The sequence below is a fragment of the Crotalus tigris genome, unplaced genomic scaffold, assembly GCF_016545835.1.
Source record: "Crotalus tigris isolate CLP2741 ecotype Arizona unplaced genomic scaffold, ASM1654583v1 scf7180000019276.598803, whole genome shotgun sequence".
Taxonomy (NCBI): Eukaryota; Metazoa; Chordata; class Lepidosauria; order Squamata; family Viperidae; genus Crotalus; species Crotalus tigris.
Window position 1 is genome coordinate 50,559 of NW_024097468.1, and position 19,617 is coordinate 70,175.

General features: G+C 50.5%; 1 protein-coding gene across 3 annotated transcripts in view; it reads right to left on the bottom strand.

Moving 5' to 3' along the window:
- Window positions 1–18,981, bottom strand: part of PHF24 (PHD finger protein 24) — a 30,164-nt gene extending 11,183 nt beyond the window's left edge. For all 3 annotated transcript variants that reach the window (XR_005558882.1, XR_005558881.1, XM_039361485.1), the window contains exons 1-3: window positions 18,640–18,981; window positions 6,427–6,815; window positions 1,599–1,784 (exon numbers count right to left, since the gene is read on the bottom strand). Coding sequence is in view for 1 of the 3 variants with exons in the window: in XM_039361485.1 (XP_039217419.1) it covers window positions 1,599–1,784; window positions 6,427–6,807 (567 nt within the window). In the remaining 2 variants the exon portion in view is untranslated. The remainder of the gene's footprint in view (window positions 1–1,598; window positions 1,785–6,426; window positions 6,816–18,639) is intronic.
- Window positions 18,982–19,617: the final 636 nt, after the last annotated feature.

The following is a 19,617-nucleotide window of genomic DNA, read 5'->3' on the forward strand; positions in this document are numbered from 1 at the left end:
CCTTCTGGATGGGCAACTGTACAGCCTCCCCACCCCACAACCTGCCCCACTCATTTCCCAAGCAAGATTTCACATATATTTTTTGCAGCCATGCCCTACTGCCCCCCCCCCCTTTTCCCTCTGGAAATTGCCCTGCTGTTCTCCAACTCAGGGCTGAGCAACTCCAGCCCTTTTATCACTTGTGGACTTCAACTCCCAGAATTCCAGAGCTGGCCATCCAGCCTCCTGCTCCAGCCACTGTTTGAACTCATCCTATGAAGTCTCTCTCTCTCTCCCACCCCCCTAGTTTCTGGACGATTTTCCCAACCTGCAGCTGCCTTTGTAAAAAGCCCAATTTCTGTCTCCTGAGAGGGAGCAGACGATTGCTCAGGTGCAGGTGGTCCTCGACTTACAACAGTGACCTTTTGAGTTACGACGACACTGGAAAAAGGGATTTATGACTGTTTTCACACAACCATTGCAGCATCCCCAAGGCCACGTGTTCAAAATTCAGATGCTTGGAGACTGACTCGTATTTATGACAGTTGCCATATCCCCCCTTTTGCTGCTTTCTCACAAGAAAAGTCAAAGGGGAAGCCAGATTCACTTAACAGCTGTGTTATTAACTTAACAACTGCAGTGATTCACTTAACAACGGTGGCAAGATAGGTCATAAAATGGAGCAAAAGTCAACAGCTTAGCAACAGAGACTTTGGGCTCAATTGTGGCTAAATCGAGGACTACCTATACCAGGGGTAGGCAACCTTGGCTCTTTTATGATTCGTGGACTTCAGCTCCCAGAATTCCTGAGCCAGCATGGCTCAGCTTGGAAACTCTCCCTTTCCCCTCAGCATGGCTGGCTCAGGAATTCTGGGAGTTGAAGTCCACAAGTCATAAAAGAGCCAAGGTTACCTACCCCTGTCCTAAGTCCTCCTGTTCTAAGCGGTGAGCCTCCTAGGCCAGGGGTAGGCAACCTTGGCTCTTTTATGACTTGTGGACTTCAACTCCCAGAATTCCTGAGCCAGCATGGCTCAGTTTGGAAGCCTCTCCCTTTCCCCTCAGGGTGGCTGGCTCAGGAATTCTGGGAGTTGAAGTCCACGAGTCATAAAAGAGCCAAGGTTGCTTACCCCTGTCCTATACTGACTCTCTCCCTCCCTCCCCCCGTATCTTCCCATAACTAAATGCACCTTGCCTCTACAACCATATATTCCCTGCCCCCTGCCCCTCCCCTCTGCCATTCCCCACACCTGCCCCACTTCCCCAAATCCTTCTCGGCACCCATCTCCCAAAAGGGGTCTGGCAAGACCAGCCCGGCTCATGCACTCCGTGGCCTCCCTGCTCCCCTCCCAGCGGAATGGGCCAATTTGCCACGGGACAATTCAACAATTCAATGTAATTATTTAAAATAATTAAAAAAATATTTTAATTGCTGTCATTCACATTTTATCTTCTCCCTCCTTTGGCATCCTTCCTTTAATGGGTCTATTCCACTACTTCTTTGATATTAAGATAACTTGTCCTGCGGTGAGTTGTCCCACACCGAGCTGGCCACATGAGTTGGCCGCAGTAAGCTGGCCACGGGGAGCTGTTGTAGGCCCCCTCCCAGCCCCGTGGCTTACGCAGTGGTAGCAGCTCCAGCCGACGGTGGAGTGGGCCGCCTCGATGGCCTCCGAGGCCTCGTCCGGGGAGAGCAGGCCCATGCGCTGCAGGCAGCCGTCATGATAGACCTTGGTGCACACCCGGCAGGGCAGAAGGCTGTCTGCCGTCCACACTTCACAAACTTCACACATCTCCTCGTTGGTCACCTGCAGGGGGAAGGAGGGCTGGGAAAGATCCGGGAAGGGTCCTGCGGTCCTGCGGTCCTGAGAACCCAGCCCAGGTGGACGAGCCTCTTTGGGGCTCCTGGCACAGACGAGCCTCTGAACTTTGGATTGGCCAATGCCAAGAAGGAGCAAGGAGAGGACTCAGAACTACAGAGCTGGAAGGGACCTTGGAGGTCATCTAATCCAACCCCCTGCTCAAGCAGGAGACCCTCTACCAAGCCAGACAAGTAGCTGTCCAGTCTCTCCTTAAAGAGCTCCAGTGTTGGAGCACCCACAATCTTTGGAGACAAACTGTTTTGGTGATTAACAGAATAATAAGAGCTGGAAGGGACCTTGGAGGTCTTCTAGCCCACCCCCCTGGACAATCAGGAGACCCTATCGCATGTTGGACAAGTGGCTGTCCAGTCTCTTCTTAAAATCCTCCAGTGTTGGAGCACCCAAAACTCCTGGAGGCAACTTCTGTTCCACTGGTTAATTGTTCTCACTGCCACCTTCCCCCGGAGCCCGCAGAGAATATGACTGCTCAAGCAGTCTGAAAAGGATAGGTATTAATGATGAACCCCAGACAGAGGGGTTTCCAGGCTCTTTCTGGAGAGAAGACACATTCTCGGACCATCAGCTTCAGGATCCCGGCTGGGGCCAATTGGGGCAGTGGTTCTCAACCTTTCTAACGCCACGACCCCATAATACAGTTCCCCGTCTTGTGGTGACCCCCAACCACTTATACATCACCGGGTGCCAGGGGCGTGGCCAAAGAAAAGGGGAAAAAAATGGTGGACAGCCTTGTTTGGCGACCCCTGTGAAATGGTCGTTCAACCCCAAATGGGGTCCCGACCCACAGGTTGAGAACCACTGAATTGGGGCATGAAGGTGACCTCTGTCCTGAGCAGAAGGAAGCAGCCGGAAGTTGTTCTGATTCTCCCAAGCATTTCCAGTTGGTTCCACTACTTGTTCTTCCAACCACACGCGATTCCATTTCTTGTCACACATCACCCCAGAATAGGCCTTTCTCATTTCTATTTTCCATGACCTTTTCCAGAATATTCCCCTACTTTGCAAGCCCCTCTCCCTACAGTCATTTTTTCCTGTGTTAATTAACACACAGTAGTTCATTTTCCTCCAGCTGTTTTGTGAGGGAGAACGGCACCAAAATGGGAGAAATGGTGTATCTCTAATAAACCATTTTCTGTTTTGGTTCAGAAAGTCTCATTTAAGCAGGTTCACATTCAAAGATGAACGGGACAGCTCTTAGCTCATTCCTCTCCCCCTCCCCAAAACAATTGAGATTCTGAGGGTGATAGTGATGAGAAATTTATTTAGTTTTTGTTTTCGCTGTTTTAATATTTTTAATTGTTTTAGCATTTTAAGCCACCCAGAGTCACTTGGTTAATTTGGGCAGCTACAGAAATGGAGTGAATAAATGAATAGAGGACGCCCAGCTGTGAACTGGGTCTTTTTAGGGCAGACTTTTCCAACTTGGCACTTTCCAGATGTGTTAGACAATGAACACTGAAAGCAACACATCAGGACTGTGTCATCAGGTAGTGCTAATTCTCTGGGGGAGGGGGGGGGAGAGGGTAAACAACCTTTGTTCTAAATCTTCTCCTTCGGAGGAGGCTGCTTATTTGCCTAATCCCGAACTTCACCTGTTCCAGATGTGGCTGGATTTTCTATGAGGCCCCTGGAGAGATTGCTTCTGATTCTCCCCAGCCTCAGATACATATGAAGAGAGAGTTTGCTTTCAGGACTGCAAGACAATTATGCGAGGAAATATCTCTCTCTCTCTCCCTCTCTCTCTCTCTCCCTCTCTCTCTCCCTCCCTCTCCCCCCCTCCCTCCCTCTCCCCCTCCCTCCCTCCCTCCCTCTCCCCCTCTCTCTCTCTCTCTCCCTCTCTCGCACACACACAAACGTGCACGCGCACGCGCACGCACACACACTGCTTGGGCTGGCACAATATATTACTCAGAGTGGAGGGGTCAGGCAATATTTGGTGAGGAGTGATAGAGAAATCCAGCTATTATCTCAGTAGATTCTGCAGCTGGTCCAATCCAAGGGGGGGTTGTGAAGAGGGATGAGTGGGCTTTGAGGCAAAGGCAGTTAAGGGCAAAGATGTACCAGTAGTCCCAAAGATGCTTTTTCACGAGGCAACTGGACTTCCTTGTTTTTTCTCTGAAGACATTTCGCTTCTTATCCACTATGACCTGGGTGACTGAGAATCTCCATAGACATTTAGCTATGTACTGGGAGTCTTCAACTTACAACAGTTCATTTAGTGACCATTCAAAGTTACAGCAGCACTAAAAAAGGTAACTTATGATCATTCTATTCTATTCTATTCTATTCTATTCTATTCTATTCTATTCTATTCTATTCTATATTTTCTATTCTATTCTATTCTATTCTATTCTATTCTATTCTATTCTATTCTATTCTATTCTATTCTATTCTATTCTATTCTATTCCATTCCATATTTTCTATTCTATTCTATTCTATCCCATCTTTACTTCATCCCATTCCCTCTTTATTCCATTCCATCCCATTCCCTCTTTATTCCATTTCAATCCATTCCATTCCCTCTTTATTCCATCCCTCTTTATTTCATTCCATTCTATTCCCTCTTTTTTCTATTCCATTCCATTCCATTCCATTCCATTCTATCCCATCTTTACTTCATTCCATTCCCTCTTTATTCCATTCTATCCCATTCCCTCTTTATTCCATTCCATTCCCTTTATTCCATTCCATCCCATTCCCTCTTTATTCCATTTCAATCCATTCCATTCCCTTTATTCCATCCCTCTTTATTTCATTCCATTCTATTCCCTCTTTATTCTATTCTATTCTATTCTATTCTATTCCATTCCATTTCCTCTTTATTCTATTCCATCCCATTCCATTCCCTCTTTATTCCATTCCATTCCATCTTTATTCCATTACATTCCCTCTTTATTTCATTCCATTCCATCCCCTCTTTATTCTATTCCATTCTATTCTCTTTATTCCATTCCATTCCCTCTTTATTCTATTCTATTCCATTCCATTCCATCCCATCCCATTCCCTCTTTATTCCATTCCATTCCCTCTTTATTCCATTCCATTCCATTCCCTCTTTATTCTATTCCATTCCGTTCCATTCCATTTTCACGCTTACAACGGTTGCACCATTCCCAGGGTCATCAAAATTCAGACGCTTGTCAAATGACTCCTATACAGTGTCCCAGGGTCACATGATTGCCTTTTGCCATCTTCTTATAAGCAACGTGAATGGGGAAGCCAGATTCACTTAACAGCTTAACAACTGCAGAGATTCGCTTAAGAAAGGCCATAACAAGAAAGATCATAAAATGGGGGAAAAATATTTAAAAACCTATCTCACTTAGCAACAGAAATTTTGGGCTCCTTGACTTATGACCCAAATGGTGGTCATAAGTTGAGGACTACCTGTATAAGGGATGGAGACTGGCAGCATCACTGGATTTATACATTAAGAGGGTTTGGGCCTGCCGTGACTGATTGGAAAGCGACTTTGAAGTCACGAAGGAGGACAGAATGATGAAAAGGGCAATCAGCTTCAGGGCTATTCCACAAAAATGGGGAATTTCATGCTTGGAATCCTCCAGAGAGGAGGGATCCTTGCAAAGAGAAAGAAGGATCCACAACCAAGCCTTGAAGCAAATTAGCAGCAAAGCTACACTTGGTAGGCTCTCTTCCATTCTGGGCAATGCACCTTAGGGAAGAAATGACAGACCTAGGAAAGGGGCCAAGAAGGGCAAAAAGGAAATAATGGAAAGAGGCTGGGGCAGACACACACCCTCACCCCATTTGAGCTGCTAAACAGTCTGGAGAGAGAAAAGGATCTGGCCCTCTTTTGCAATGCGGAGTCCTTCCCTGAACCAAGATGTAAGAAGACTCAGGCCAAGCGAAGACGGTTCTTCTGCCCACAGCAGAGTCCAGCTAGAACAGGGGTAGGCAACCTTGGCTCTTTTATGACTCATGGACTTCAACTCCCAGAATTCCTGAGCCAGCATGGCTCAGCTTGGAAACCTCTCCCTTTCCCCTCAGCGTGGCTGGCTCAGGAATTCTGGGAGTTGAAGTCCACGAGACATAAAAGAGCCAAGGTTGCCTACCGCTGAGGGAATCGCTGCTGGTTGCTATAAGGGTGGCAGCCAATTGGGAAGGGGTGTGTGTATATGCCTGAAAATCCAGTCTCAGATGGGTTGGCTAGGATCTGGCTCCCAAGGATCCTGAGGGCTCCCAAGTTGTTCAGTTACAGACTTGGAAGGGACCTTGGAGGTCTTCTAGTCCAACCCCCTGCTCCAGCCGGAGACCCCTTACCATTACCTATACCACTTGCAAGCAGCTGATGGTTGAGAGAGAGAGAGGAGAGAAAGTGGGCTATGTCCTGATCCCAACAGGGGCTCTTGGGGGGCATCTTTGCTGACTGACCCTCCCCCGTGGGAAGCGGGTTCCTAAGCACACCTGGACAGGTGGGGGGGCGGGGCCTGAGAGCAGCAGGTGCAGGAACCCTCGCCCGCTTGATTTGGGTCAGTCCCGGGAACAGCCCCCCCCGAAAAGCTTGGGGCAGGAACTGGTTGCGCCCCTTTCTCCCCCCCCCCGGCTCACCTGCTCGCGCTGCTCCAGGCTGATCTCCAGCCGCTCTTCCTCGCGCGTCGGCCGGACGGGGCGGACCAGGGCAGGGGGCGTGAAGCAGGCAGGCCGGTCCAGCTCCTCTGGCTCCACGCCGCGGCCGTCCCGCAGCCTCGCCCAGGCGGCGCTCCGGGTCACGCCGCCCCACGACCGGGAGGGTCCCCTCGGCGCCCCCTCCTCCTCCTCGCGGAGTTCCTGCACGGCGCCTTCTTCCAGGGTCCCGCGGCGGCTGGCGGTCCCCTCGGCCGGGCGCTTAGCGGCGGCCCGTTCCTGGAGCCCGTCCTTGAAGGCCGAGACGGCCAGGCTGACCTTCTGCACCTGCTCCACCGTCTGCCGCCGGGACATCAGCACCCCCATGGCTGCCTCTGCGGAGATAACCCGCGGGTGAGGCCGGATCCGGCGCCCCTGTCCTCGCCAGCCGGGCTCGCAGGCGCAGCGCCCGACCGCAGCCCTCCCGCCGCCTGCGCCGGTCCGGCCTCCCCCCCCAAGGGAGCCCGCTAGGACGACAAGGACACCCCCGTGCAGCTCTCCCCGGGCAGCCTCAGCTTTTCTCCGCAGGGTCTTCTTCCTTCGCCCCCCCCCCCAGCAATGCCTGGAATGTCCTTCGGGAGGGCTTTTGGGGGAGGAGGGTCCCCTGCCGCAGCGCCCCCAGCTGACCTTGAACTTCAGCAACCCCCCTCCCCAAAAGCCAGCCCCGGTGGGCTCTGCAGAACCAGGGACTGCCTTGATCCTCAGATTGGGGTGCTCCAGCCGGGTTGGGCTATGACTGGCACAAGACACCCAGATGCCCCAAGAGAAGGAAGCTGGCAGGATGGTTCGGTTCCCTCTTAAGTGCATCAGAATTTTCTTCAGGTCTAGGAGCAATTTGCTCTCTCACACACCCCCCACTTCCTGGAGTTGCCTTATTTCCACCCACCCCACACTGCAAGAACGGTGTGTTGAGGATTGCAAAGCTGGGACTGGGCTCTGATCACCCCTATTCGACTTCTCGGTTCTCTTGGAGCTGCTTCCCCCAGCAGACCCCTCCTCTCAGCTACCGACTACAAAGGTCCCATATTAAAGACAGTGGCCGTCTAAAATTACTGCAAAGGCAGGCTGGAGGAAAGTCCCCAGGGAAAGCAGCTGAAAGCGAAGGGGGAGAAAGCTCTTGGTTTTCCTCTCACTGGGCACTTCCTTCAAAACAACCCTCCCCAGCTGTTTCCCACACCTCCTCAATCCCGTTAATTTTCTCCCTCTTGGGAGGAAAAACATCCCTTTGCCAAGATAGGAGTGAGCAAAAGGGTGCACATTATAGTAGACATGTCAAACACAAGGCCCGGGGGCCGGATGGGGCCCGCGAAGTGGTTTCATGTGGCCCACGAAGCCATCCTGGAAACAGTGAGGGAATGGCCCCCGCTGCCTTGGCCCTGGCCCAGGCCAGCCAGGAACCATGTACAATTTTGTGGTGGTCATCTTGGCACTTGCTCCGGTGGCTATGCCTTGGCACTTGCCCCGGTCCCACCCCTTTCTGCCAGAGACCCTCAGATCTGTCCCACTCCTGCCCAGGCCCCCATAGGCACCCTTGTCGTGAATGATGTAGAACTGGCCACACCCACCCAGTAGGCTACACCCACTCCATCCATGCCCACCCAGTAGGCTGCACCCACTCTGGCCACACCCACCAGGCCCCACAAGGGCAACCATAATGCTGATGTGGCCCTCAGTGAAATTGAGTTTGACACCCTTGCATTATAGTATCCACCTTGTCAACTCTCAAGTTTCCTCTTTCTGCTTTGTCTTCAAAATGGACAGTGATTAGTATATGTATATGTATGTATATGTATATGTATGCATGGGTGTAGATAATATGTATGTATATAGCATGTCTATCTCTGTGTATTGTATGTGTATGGGTAGAAATACTTTCTTTTGAGAGTAAGCAACAGAATTTCATTTTTAATGTGAGCCAGTATGTTCACAGTAAAAAATGACAATAAAAGTTATCTTAATCTTAAATGTATTACATTAGAATACAGAAGACCAGAGTTGGAAGGAACTTTGGAGGTCTTCTAGTCTAACCCCCTGCTCCAATAGGAGGCCCTATACCAGGGGTAGGCAACCTTGGCTCTTTTATGACTCGTGGACTTCAACTCCCAGAATTCCTGAGCTAGCATGGCTCAGCTTGGAAACCTCTCCCTTTCCCCTCAGCATGGCTGGCTCAGGAATTCTGGGAGTTGAAGTCCACCAGTCATAAAAGAGCCAAGGTTGCCTAGCCCTGCCCTATACTATTTCAGCAAATGGTTGTTCAGTATATTTTTGAAAACCTCCAGTGATGGATGTCCCACAACTTCCGGAGGCAAGCCATTCCACTGATTAATTAACAGAATAACAGAATTGGAAGGGACCTTGATGGTTTTCTAGACCAACCCCTTATCCAAGCAGGACACCTATACCATTCCAGACCAATGGCTTTCCCATCTTTTCTTGAACACCTTCACTGATGGAGCCCCCACAAGTTCCAAAGGAAAGCCGTTCAGAAGATGCTCAGCTGGCTACATAAAAGGCCTAATAAAAATTCCGAACACAAACATTTCCACCTTCTTGAAAGAGGGTCAAGTTGCAAAAGACGATGGCAGACGAGTTGGCCTGGTTCAGCCTGAAGTTCGAGAAGGAAGGCTAAGAATATCTCAGCTTGAGTTAAGAAAGAATTGCATCTGAATGTTTGCTGCTGTTCAGGGAAGGCAGAATATGAGAACAGACGGGAAAAAGGCAGCAAAGAAGCCTTTTAGCAGGAGATGGTAAGAGCAGGACTGAAGCTTGACAAGAAACACAGCTAAGGACATTTCTTCATTTTTACTCAGTTTAGAGCTTGACAACCAGAAGAACCGCACCCTGCTGAAGGAACCAGCTTATCTCGTGGACCAGCCTTTGCTTATTATCTTTAATAAGTCCTGGGCAACCGGAGAAATGCCAGATGATTAAAGAAAAGCAAATGTCACTTTATCTTCAAAAGGAGGATCTGTAGACCAGCCAAGCTGAAGTCAAAGTCTAAGAAGATTCCTGAGCGCATCATAAAATGGTTATTCCAAAATACCTTTAAAACACGGATGTCAAATTCGCAACATCACGTGACGTGTCGCAACGTATTGCGACTTTTTTCCCATTGCCAGCAATAGGGTGGGCGCAGTTTCGCCATGATGCATCCAGCCTGTGGGCTGGCAGTTTGACACCCCTGCTTTAAAATAATACAGTACTAAAAATTGGCATGGATTTGTCAGGAACAAATCTTATTTGCCCAATCTTTTTTTTTAACCTGCTTTATGATTATTTTATTCATTGTTTTTTCTCATTATTGTGAGCCACTCAGAATTACTTAAGCTGAATGGATCTACAGGTCTTTTAAATCAATCAATCAGTCATCAATCAATTAAATACATAAATAAATAACTCTTATCTCATTTCTTTTGATGGGGAGATTCCTTAATAGATTGTGTGCTGTCACTTGGAGTCTTAGGGAACACTATCCAAATACTGTGAACAAGTCAAAAAACTTACCTCATAATTAGGAGCACTTAAACGTAGATGGATGGTATGACATTAAGTGGATATATAACTGGTTAAAAAAAATCAAACTTCAAGAATGCTTATTAATAGCTAATCCTTAAATTGGAGAGCAATAGCAAGCAGAAAAGGACAACTCACCCTTGCCAATTCCCTGCGGGGACAACTTGCTTTGGGACCAACTTGCTGGACAATTTAACGTGGGATAACTCAACAGAAGGACAAGGGAACTGCAGTTCACCCTAGCCTCAAGAATTTCTAACTTGGGTCAGTCCCACAAGGCCCACTGCAATTCACTTGTCCTTTTCTTGAGTTATCCCCCATTGAATTGTCTCTGTGGTGAGTTGGCTGAGGCTAGCTGTCCTAGACATGTATCAAGAGGCTGGCCTGAGGATCAATCCTGATCTTCCACTCTTCAACATCATGACTTTGGAAGGGATGTTCCCTGCATGCAAGAGACAGAAGAACTGGGTGGCAGCAATAAAGTTCAGAAAGATCTCGAGGGGGTACAGAAACGAGCTGAAAATAAGCAAACGAAAGGGAACAGCAGCAAAGAATAGCAACTCAAAGGTAGAGGACCAGAGTGAGGTATTCTTGAAAAAGTGACTTGGCATTATAACTCAATGTAAGCTTACTATAAGCCAACTACACAGTATGGAAAGAACGGCAGACATAATCCCAGGTTGTCCCAAGGGAAGGATAGCTTTTAAATCTTGGGAAGCCACTGTGCTCCTCTCTTCTGCACAATCCATCACTCCTGAGGATGAATTCAGAGAAATGAAGGTGGGTTCAGCGAAGAGCATCAAGGATGATCAAGGGGCTTTCTAGAAACTTTTATGAAGACACAGGGAGAAAGAAATGGAGAATGTTTAGCCTAAAAAAGAGACGATTGAGAGAGACACACAAAATCTCTTCAAAAATGCCATCGAGAAGAAGGGCAAGATGTTTTCTCCACCATTTCAGGGTACCAAACTGAGAGTGATGGAGTTGAATTGAAGGAAGATACTCCAGCTGAACACCTTCCTTCTTCTCAAGGAGACATGAAACCCAAACAGGTATGAGGTTATCTCTCTTTTCAGCATCTTCACTGAGCAACTGCTCTTGATGTCCTTCATCTCCTGAATCTGGTCATCAGGCTGTCCTTATGTCACAACCATTCAAAGCATAGGGATTGCTTTTGACTGAAGTTTCATGGTGAAAAATTGGAGAAAGCTAAAAAAAAAGATTCAGATTTGGTTTCAGCAGGTGTGGTACTCCAGACGACATCTGGAATACTGCATCTAGTTTTGGTACCACTTTATAAAAAAGATGTTGAGACTTTGGAAATATCAGAGAGAAGAAGAACAAAGACAATAAATGGCCTGGACACTAAAACATTTGAAGAACAGTTGCAGGAATTGGCTAGTCTAGAGAAAAGAAGGACTAGGGGTGACGTGATAGCAGTCTTCCAATACTGCCACAAAGAAGAGGGGTCAACCTATTCTCCAAAGTACCAGAAGATAAGGAATAATGAGTTGATATAATTGTACTAGCTTGAATACGAGACAGTAAATGTTAAGGGAAAAAGAGAAGAAATATCTGATGTTGTAACTTGAGATTTGTACTAAAGATTTTGTTATCGAACTATTGATTAACCCAGTCGCCATGTTGCTTTTTAAATACTTAAATGTAAAATTGAAAAAGTAATAAAATATTATTAAAAAAAACAATGGATGGAAATTAATCATAGAGAGAAGCAACCTAGAATTAAGGAGAAATTTCTTGACAGTGAGAACAATTAATCAGTGGAACAACTTGCCTACAGTGGGTGTTCCTCACTGTAGGTTTTCAAGAAGAGATTGGAAAACCATTTGTCTTGAAAAATATACGGTATGCTGCTTGAGCAGAGGTTGGACTAGAAGACCTCCAAGGCCCCTTTCAACTCTCTTATTTTGTATTCTGAAATTATCCTAAAGATTGGTGAGTTCAAGAAAAAATAAATAAACCATACTAGGTTTCCCTGATTAGGCAGTGTAAAATCAAGACCATCCTCTTCCCCATCTATAGTCTGAGGTTGCCTTAGTTGGCAAGAATAGAAATAGAGGCAATTTTATGCTAACAAAAGCATATAAATGTGACCCAGTTGCATAGTTTATGGAGAAATTGGCTGGATCTCTGCTTGGTGCCTATTGTTCAGCACAGAGAACAAGGCTTTATCCAACCCAACGGCCTGCAGTATTTCACAGCTGATAGCAAATATATGGCTTCTCTCCTGACATCTGTCACATTCATTTATTTTATATGTTCAGCTTGGCTGTTTAAAGTCAGGAGGGAATTCATAGAGTTGCTCAGAGTCATCAACCTGAAGATCAACTCTAGAATCATCAACTGTAGGATAGGGGTCTCCAACCTTGGCGACTTTAAGACCCGTGGACTTCAACTCCCAGAATTCTCCAGCCAGCATGGCTGGCTGGGGAATTCAGGGAGTTGAAGTCCACAAGTCTTAAAATCACCAAAGTTGGACACCTCTGCTCTAGGAGAAGAGTGGTGTTAGTCTATGTCAGGGAGTCTTCAAACCTGGCCCTTTTATGACTTGTGGACTTCAACCCCCAGAATTCCTCAGCCAGCATGCCTGGCTGAGGAATTCTGGGAGTTGAAGTCCACAAGTCGTAAAAGGGCCAGGTTTGAAGACCCCTGATCTATTGTAACCAAAAATCTTTAGTCTGGAAAACCTTTTCCAAGTAGCAGATTGTATTAAAATGCGTAAGCTTTTGTGAGCAGCACCTTACAAAAGATTATGCACTGTAATATAATTTGTTAGATTCAGTCTGTTCCTCCCCCCCCCATCAAACTGAAATGTCTTCTGCAATGGTGCCAATTGTTCCAGATGTCCCATGGGCCTTCAAGGGAATGAAACAGCCAGACATGTGAGAATCTCCATGGAAAGGCATTTACAAGAATGTCAAGATTTAAGGTCCAGAAGTTCTCCCCAGAGATGGTGATGAACTAGCAGAGAGTCAAAGATTTATCCTATGGCAGCTTTCTCCAGCTGGCATCTCTGGGAAGTTCTGGACTACAACTCCCATGACCACAGCCAAGATGTCTACAGTGAAGTCATAAAAACATGGCATTCTCAAGAGTCATGGGAATAATTGATCAGGATCAAAGTCCAGACAGAGCAGAATTGAAGAATACAATCCAGCGATAGTCTGGGTGCACTTGATCCTGATTCTCTATCCTTTGATTTTTCTCTTTTCCTGGGGAGGAGGAGATAACAGAATATCAGAGTTGGAAGGGGATCTTAGAGATCTCCTAGTCCAACCCCCTGCTCAAGCAGGAGACTCTATACCAGGGGTGTCAAACTGCCGGCCAGCGGGTTGAATGCATCATGCAGAAGCTGCGCCCACCCCAGCTCCGGCAAGGGGAAAAAAAATCACAATATGTCGCGATACATCATGTGACATGGCGAGTTTAACACCCCTGCCCTATACCATTTTAACAAGCAGCTGGGCAGTCTCTTCTTAAAAACCTCCAGTGATGGAGCAATGATCACTGGAGGCAAGCTGTTCCACTGGTTAATTGTTGATATTTTTACTATGCAAACATTTATCACACCTGCTATTGCAGAGAATGAACACTGGTCCCAACTGTGTTTGAGCTCACCCATGCACTTTCGACCCAATCCATGCCAATTTTTTTTCTTCATGCACTCAGGCCTTTACCCAGTGCCCACACCCATGCATATAGATACACTCCCCGCCATGTTGCCCTTCCCATAAGCGAGTCCTGCTTAATCTGGGGATGCTCAGCTCATTTGCAGTCACACCAAGAGCTTGCACAAGCTGCTCTTTGAGGCCCCCTCCCTCATTCGGCATTCTCTGCCCCCCCCTCCTGCTTTGTGAACTGCACTGCATTTGGGTGCAATTGGCTCTCTTTCTCTGGTTGCCAGGGAAACCCAGAATCCCACCTCTACGGTTTGGCAGGTGAGGTCTATGAAATGCTTGTATCTGCTAAAAACATTCGTTCTCCTTCTGATTGACAGTGGACCTTCCTGGATTTGACATCGCCAGCTGAGCCATGGCGGCTGTCCAGCCCAGTGCCACTGCTGCCGTTGGCCCCCTTCTCTTTGCCCATAAGGGCCTGTCACTTATGCCACGACATTCAGGCAGCTGAGAATGGGGTTCAAATGAAACGAACACAGTTCTCCATTTTTAAACCCATTTGGAAAGGTTCAGAATCCAGGAAACGCTCATGCAAGCCAAGTGGCGCTGGATAGGGTGCACCCATTGGATGCCAGGGCTGCCACGAGGAGCAGGCAGGGAAGGTGCGAGTTGGCCTCCCCTCCACCTGCTGAGAGAGCAGATGTGTGCGTGGATGCGAAAGCCGGTGCCGTGATGTTTGGCGAGGGTTTTTGATGGCTGCAATCCCAGAGGAGCAACTACAGGTGACTCATTTGGCAAACAAGAATCAAACCTGCTTTGCAAATGTCATTGCAAGATGTAGAAGTTGGAGAGCATGAGACATACAGCTGAGTCTGCCTTCGAGTACCAAACCTCTAAACCAGTGGTTCTCAACCTTTCTAATGCCGCGACCCCATAATACAGTTCCCCATGTTGTGGTGACCCCCAACCACTTATACATCACTGGGCGCCAGGGGCGTGGCCAAAGAAAAGGGGGAAAAAAATGGAGGACAGCCTTGTTTGGCGACCCCCATGAAATGGTCGTTCGACCCCAAATGGGGTCCAGACCCACAGGTTGAGAACCACTGCTCTCAAAGATGAATTAATGAGTCCCGATGTTGTCGTTCTGGAAAGCAGAGCGCTAACAGAGAGAACAGAGCCCCTTCCCTCTGTTAGATGCCTGAGGGACCCTGGGGAGATGCCATTGGCCAGAAGCCACAGCCACAAATGGGGACGGGAGTCCTTTTATGGGACAGAAGGGTGCACGAAGCAGGAAGACCCAAGTTCCAGGAGATGTTGTCTGAGGATCCATCCTCCCCTGCAAGGAACAGACTCTTCCTCCCTAGGGTGCTCCAGGCTGAGATCCCTCTACCTCCTTCAGAGGTCCCTCCAGCTCTAAGCTTAGTCCAGAGACCTTCTTGAGGGGAGGGGAGGTGTCTTTGGGGCTTTCTGAGCTTGGTTGTTTTCTTGCAGACATTTCATGACCTAACTAGGCAACACCATCAGTGATGAAGATGTTCCCTAGTTGGGTCATGAAATAAGTTCTTCTCCTTCTCCTTCTCCTTCTCCTTCTCCTCCTCCTCCTCCTCCTCTCCACAAACCCCACTCCCTTGTAGCACTGATGATGTTCCTTAGTTGGGTCATCAAACGTCTGCAAGAAAACAACCAAGTTCAGATAGCACCCAGGACTCCTCATTTCAACCTTGAGCTACAAACATATTAGCTACAAATCCTGAGTTACAAACATATTAGAGATCACCTTGGTCCCTAGACTTGACAGGCAGACTTGTCTTTGGAGCTGATCCTGCAGTCATGCCCTGAGAATGCCAAGGGAGCCCTCTTCTCCCTCCTCTTCCTACACACACTGGGCTGGGGCTGTCCATCCAGAGTGCTCAGAGAGGGTGCTCCTCAAGGCATCTCTGCTTAAAAGGTGGAAACTCCTTAGGCAGATCAGTGGGGAGCGCAGAGGTTGCCTTGAGTGCTGGGCTGCCCTTGCTTTGCCAGCCTCCCAAGAGATCCGCCTAGTCATATTGCTTCAACAACAGTGAGATGACTCTCCTGATCAGATTAAGTCAAACCTGGACTGGAGGGGCTGTGAGTTGGGCATCACATTGTAGGTGTGCCCTGCTCTCCGTTCACCAAAAACAGCGACGGGCAAAAAGGGGGCCAGGCAAGGCGAGTCTCGAAGAAGCCTTGCGCCAGGCTTCTGCCCACAGCAGCAGCAATATCCACGTCCCAAACGCCTAGCAGTGGTGTGGCCACACCTCCTTCCCCTCCACTGCCAGCCCATTAGCCCCACATTCAAAGGGGGGGAGTGAAAGAGGCACATGTGCCCACTGTACTTTTACACCCACTTAGGTTCTCAGCACCTGGATGGTGATGGCTGGTGGAGGAAGTAGAGAGGAGGGGGGGGGGTTGGGAGGGAGGGTAGACTGTGCCACTTTCAGCAAGGAGGTGGCCCCAAATGGAAGGAGAGGGAGGGGGAGAGAGTGCCATACCACTATGTGTATCTTAATGGGTGTTAAGGGATTGCTTCCAGTTCCAATTCAAGGTGTCGGTCTTTTGTCGTCCTTCCTGGTGTGGGTCCAGGGTTTTGGAGGAGCTGTCTGACTCCAGTGGGATTGGCCTGCCCCACTTGTTCCAATGGAAGGAGCAGATCCCACCTGCTAAAGAATTTTGGCTAACGGGCCTCAGGGGAAGAGCCTTTTCTGCTGTGGCCCCCACCCTCGGAGATATTCTCATTCTGGAAGTGAGATCTGACCCTATTCTCTGCCACTTGGTCTGGGGCCCCTGCAGGGATCCGCTTTGTTGAGGGTGGTTGATCTGATAGAGAAGATCCCCACCTCCAGGCTGTCCACGATCATCTTGGTTTCTAGGCTTTCTATTTGACTCTCCTAATTTTAATTCCTTGCATTACCTTTTTTTTTTACTTTTAATTATATCGTGAGTCACTCAGAGTTGCCATATCAGTGAGATTTGGCAGCATAAAAAAAATTAATAAAACAAATAAATTGCTGCACCGTCCTAAAAATGTTAGGGGAATCTTAAAAAGTATCCAAAAGGGCTCTGCAGATGCTCCCAAGCCCTCTCCCGATTCACCTAGTCCTAGACGGACTGAGGGATTCTGGTACCTCCGAGTGCCAGCTGAGGGCGGAAGAGATGTCAAAGTATATGAGATCAGCCAAAGGGCAGAGATGTGGCTGGCCTGGGTGGGTGTGGCCGTCTCTGTCTACTTGTCTTTTGGCTCAGCAAAGCTGCCCTCGGGGCACCAGCACATCTGGCGAGCCACCAATATGGAGAGGGGGGGAGGCGATGGGAGTGATGGTCCCTGGCACATCCCATCTGTCTGTGCTGGTTCACTTACAATGCCTGGATGGTTTTAGCCCTGCTGAACTGCCCAGAGTTGCCTGGCAAATAAATCAGTAAAACCATTGGAATGCCAACCGTTGCATGCCTCGTCGGCCACACCATACCCTCCCCCCCCCAAAAGATGCCAGATGCGTTCTTATCACACAAACGATTCTCCAAAGAGCATTTTCTGAAGGTGTTGGGAACAGAGGCCCAGATCCACAGTGACTCACAACACCGGAGTCCATTCCTCTCCTCTCTGTCCCCCTCCCTCCGGCAGGAAAAGAGTCCTGACGTCCTAACAAGAAGGCTTCTTAGGTGATCAGTGATTTCTAACACAATAAACACAAACGGCACATTTTAGCAACCAGGAAGCGCACGCCCCCCCCACACCTCCCAAGTCCAGGGGAGCAAAAGCCTCTTTGCACACGTCCCAATATGCTTCTCCAGTCTTCCTCTCGGGCTGACCCAGCCTTTTCCACCTGGAGGATGGATTTCAGCGCAGGTGAGTCCCGGCTATGAGGAAGCCCCTTTGCCCACCAGACACCTTTTCCCCAGACAAGGGCGGGATCTCCCATGGCAGGGAGCCCATGCGCCATTTTCCAAGGGGTTCTTTTGGTGCCCAGCAGAGAAGAATAATTTCCTCAGCTTTGGAGGCATCTAGTTGTGTAGATACAACCTAGACTGGGCTGGGCCTTTGAACTCATCGCATCCCACCCAGGGCTCCGGCGCCGGGTTTTGTTTTTGCATCGGATGGGCTGCTGCTGCTGCTGCTGCTGCATCACCTCTTGGCTTGTGTCTCGCCCCTCCCGCCCCCCCCCCGCAGCCCCGAGCACTTTGGAAGAGAGCCTAGAACCGGCTCTGCCGCTCTCGCCTCCCCCCCCCCCCAGCTCGTGAAGCAGCTCACGGTCTGCTCTCTCCCAGGGACCCGGGGGGGGGGAACACACCTAGCCCTCGGCCTGCAGCTTCTTCTATTGCCCCGCATGGCTGGACCCCGCGTCGCCTTTCGGGGCTCGCCTGCTCCGCCCGCCCGCAGGTGGGGAGACCAGGACGCCCCCCCCACGCCCCCGATATCGAGAGCATTGCTAGGGCTGCGGGATGCGGAGGTGCCCTGGAGCCGGTGGCAGCGACGCGCCAGCCCCTCCAGCTGCGTGGCAGAATCTCTCGGCTTTCCCGGATCGCCCGCGAAGCTTCCAGGGGCCACCGCCTTCCAGGAGCCCCGGAGGCCCGTGTGTATGTGGGGGGGGGGCTCGACCTGATCATTTTGGGTCCGCGGGGGGAGGGAGGCCGTTGGACTCTACCCCCAGGTCAGGGGATGCGGGACATCTCGCGGCGAGAGTCTCATCGACCCGGGCGAGGGAACCATCCACCAGAGTCCTGCCGTTCCTGCTTTCCAGCTCCCCCCCCCCACTGCACCCCGGAAGGCTCTCTTCTGCGGAGAAGGCAGGGGCGGGGGGGGGCGTTTCTCCTGGGCTTTGGGTTGCCTCCTCCTGGCTGCCCCTCGCCCGGGAGCGCCTTTCCTCGCCAGACCTCCCCCTCTCCGCCTTAGACAGCCTTCCCGATCCGTCCCCCCCCCCCGCTCCGTGCCTCGGTGGCCGGAGCCCGCATCTCGCCGTAGCCCAGCCCAGCCCTCAGCGCTCACCTGAGGCTGTCCGACCGCGCCAGCTCCTCTCCTAGCAAGCTGCCCGACTCCAGCCCATCCCGCCGCCGCTGCCTCCTCCGGGAAAGGCCCCAAAGCTGCGCTGCCCGGGACCCGCAGGGGCTGCCGCAGGGGGAGGAGGGCAGGCGTGGCTGGCTGGACGCTGCCCGGAGCTCGAGGCTGCCACCAGGAGGAGGAGGAGGGAGGAGGAGGAGGAGGATCCGCCGCCGCCCCTGCACCCCTCGCCTGCCCGCCTGCCCGGCTCCGCGCCGCCCGGCGGCTTTTAACCACACCGCAGCCGCGGGAAGCTCCCTCGCAGAAGCCCCGCCCCGCGCTCGCTCAGGTTCCGCCCCCGCAGGGGCTGCGACCTCCGTTAGGACGACCCCCCCCCCCCAGTGGCCAGCCGGTCCCCGAGCGCCGCTTTGCGCATGGCCAGGTCCTCCGCAGACGGTGGTCGGTGGTCAGGTCAGGCTCTCTCCCTTCCTCCGGGGTCGTTGGGTGGGGAAGGAGCTGGAGAGCTCGGCCCGCAAGGGTCCGCCCTCGTCCTGCTAGTCTTCACACCAAGCAACGCCAGGCAAACTCCAGCCTTTTCAGCCCTTCTAATGGCATGGGCCTGAGTTGGGGCGGGGGTCTCTCCGCCTGGCTGAGTAGGTCTGGCTCCCACATCTGGCGCCAGTCAGAGACGGTGCTGGCAGGCTGCCCCCCACATCAGGGGGTTGTGCTCTCAGCCCTCCTTGTGGCCTCTTGAAAAACACCCCCCTCCACCCACACTCTGGCTCCTAAGAGGAGGTAGGGGAGGGCTGCAGGCGTCCTGGTTGACCCCAAAGCTCTGGAGGTGCAAATAGTCCCACAGCCCTCCAGGTTCCCTGTCCTGTGAAATTGCTTTCTCCGTCTCCCACTTTCCTTAGGAGTGACATGTCCTGTCCTGGATAGGGGAAGAGCCCACCCCACCCCCCTTCCTGGATGGCTGGGACTTCAGCT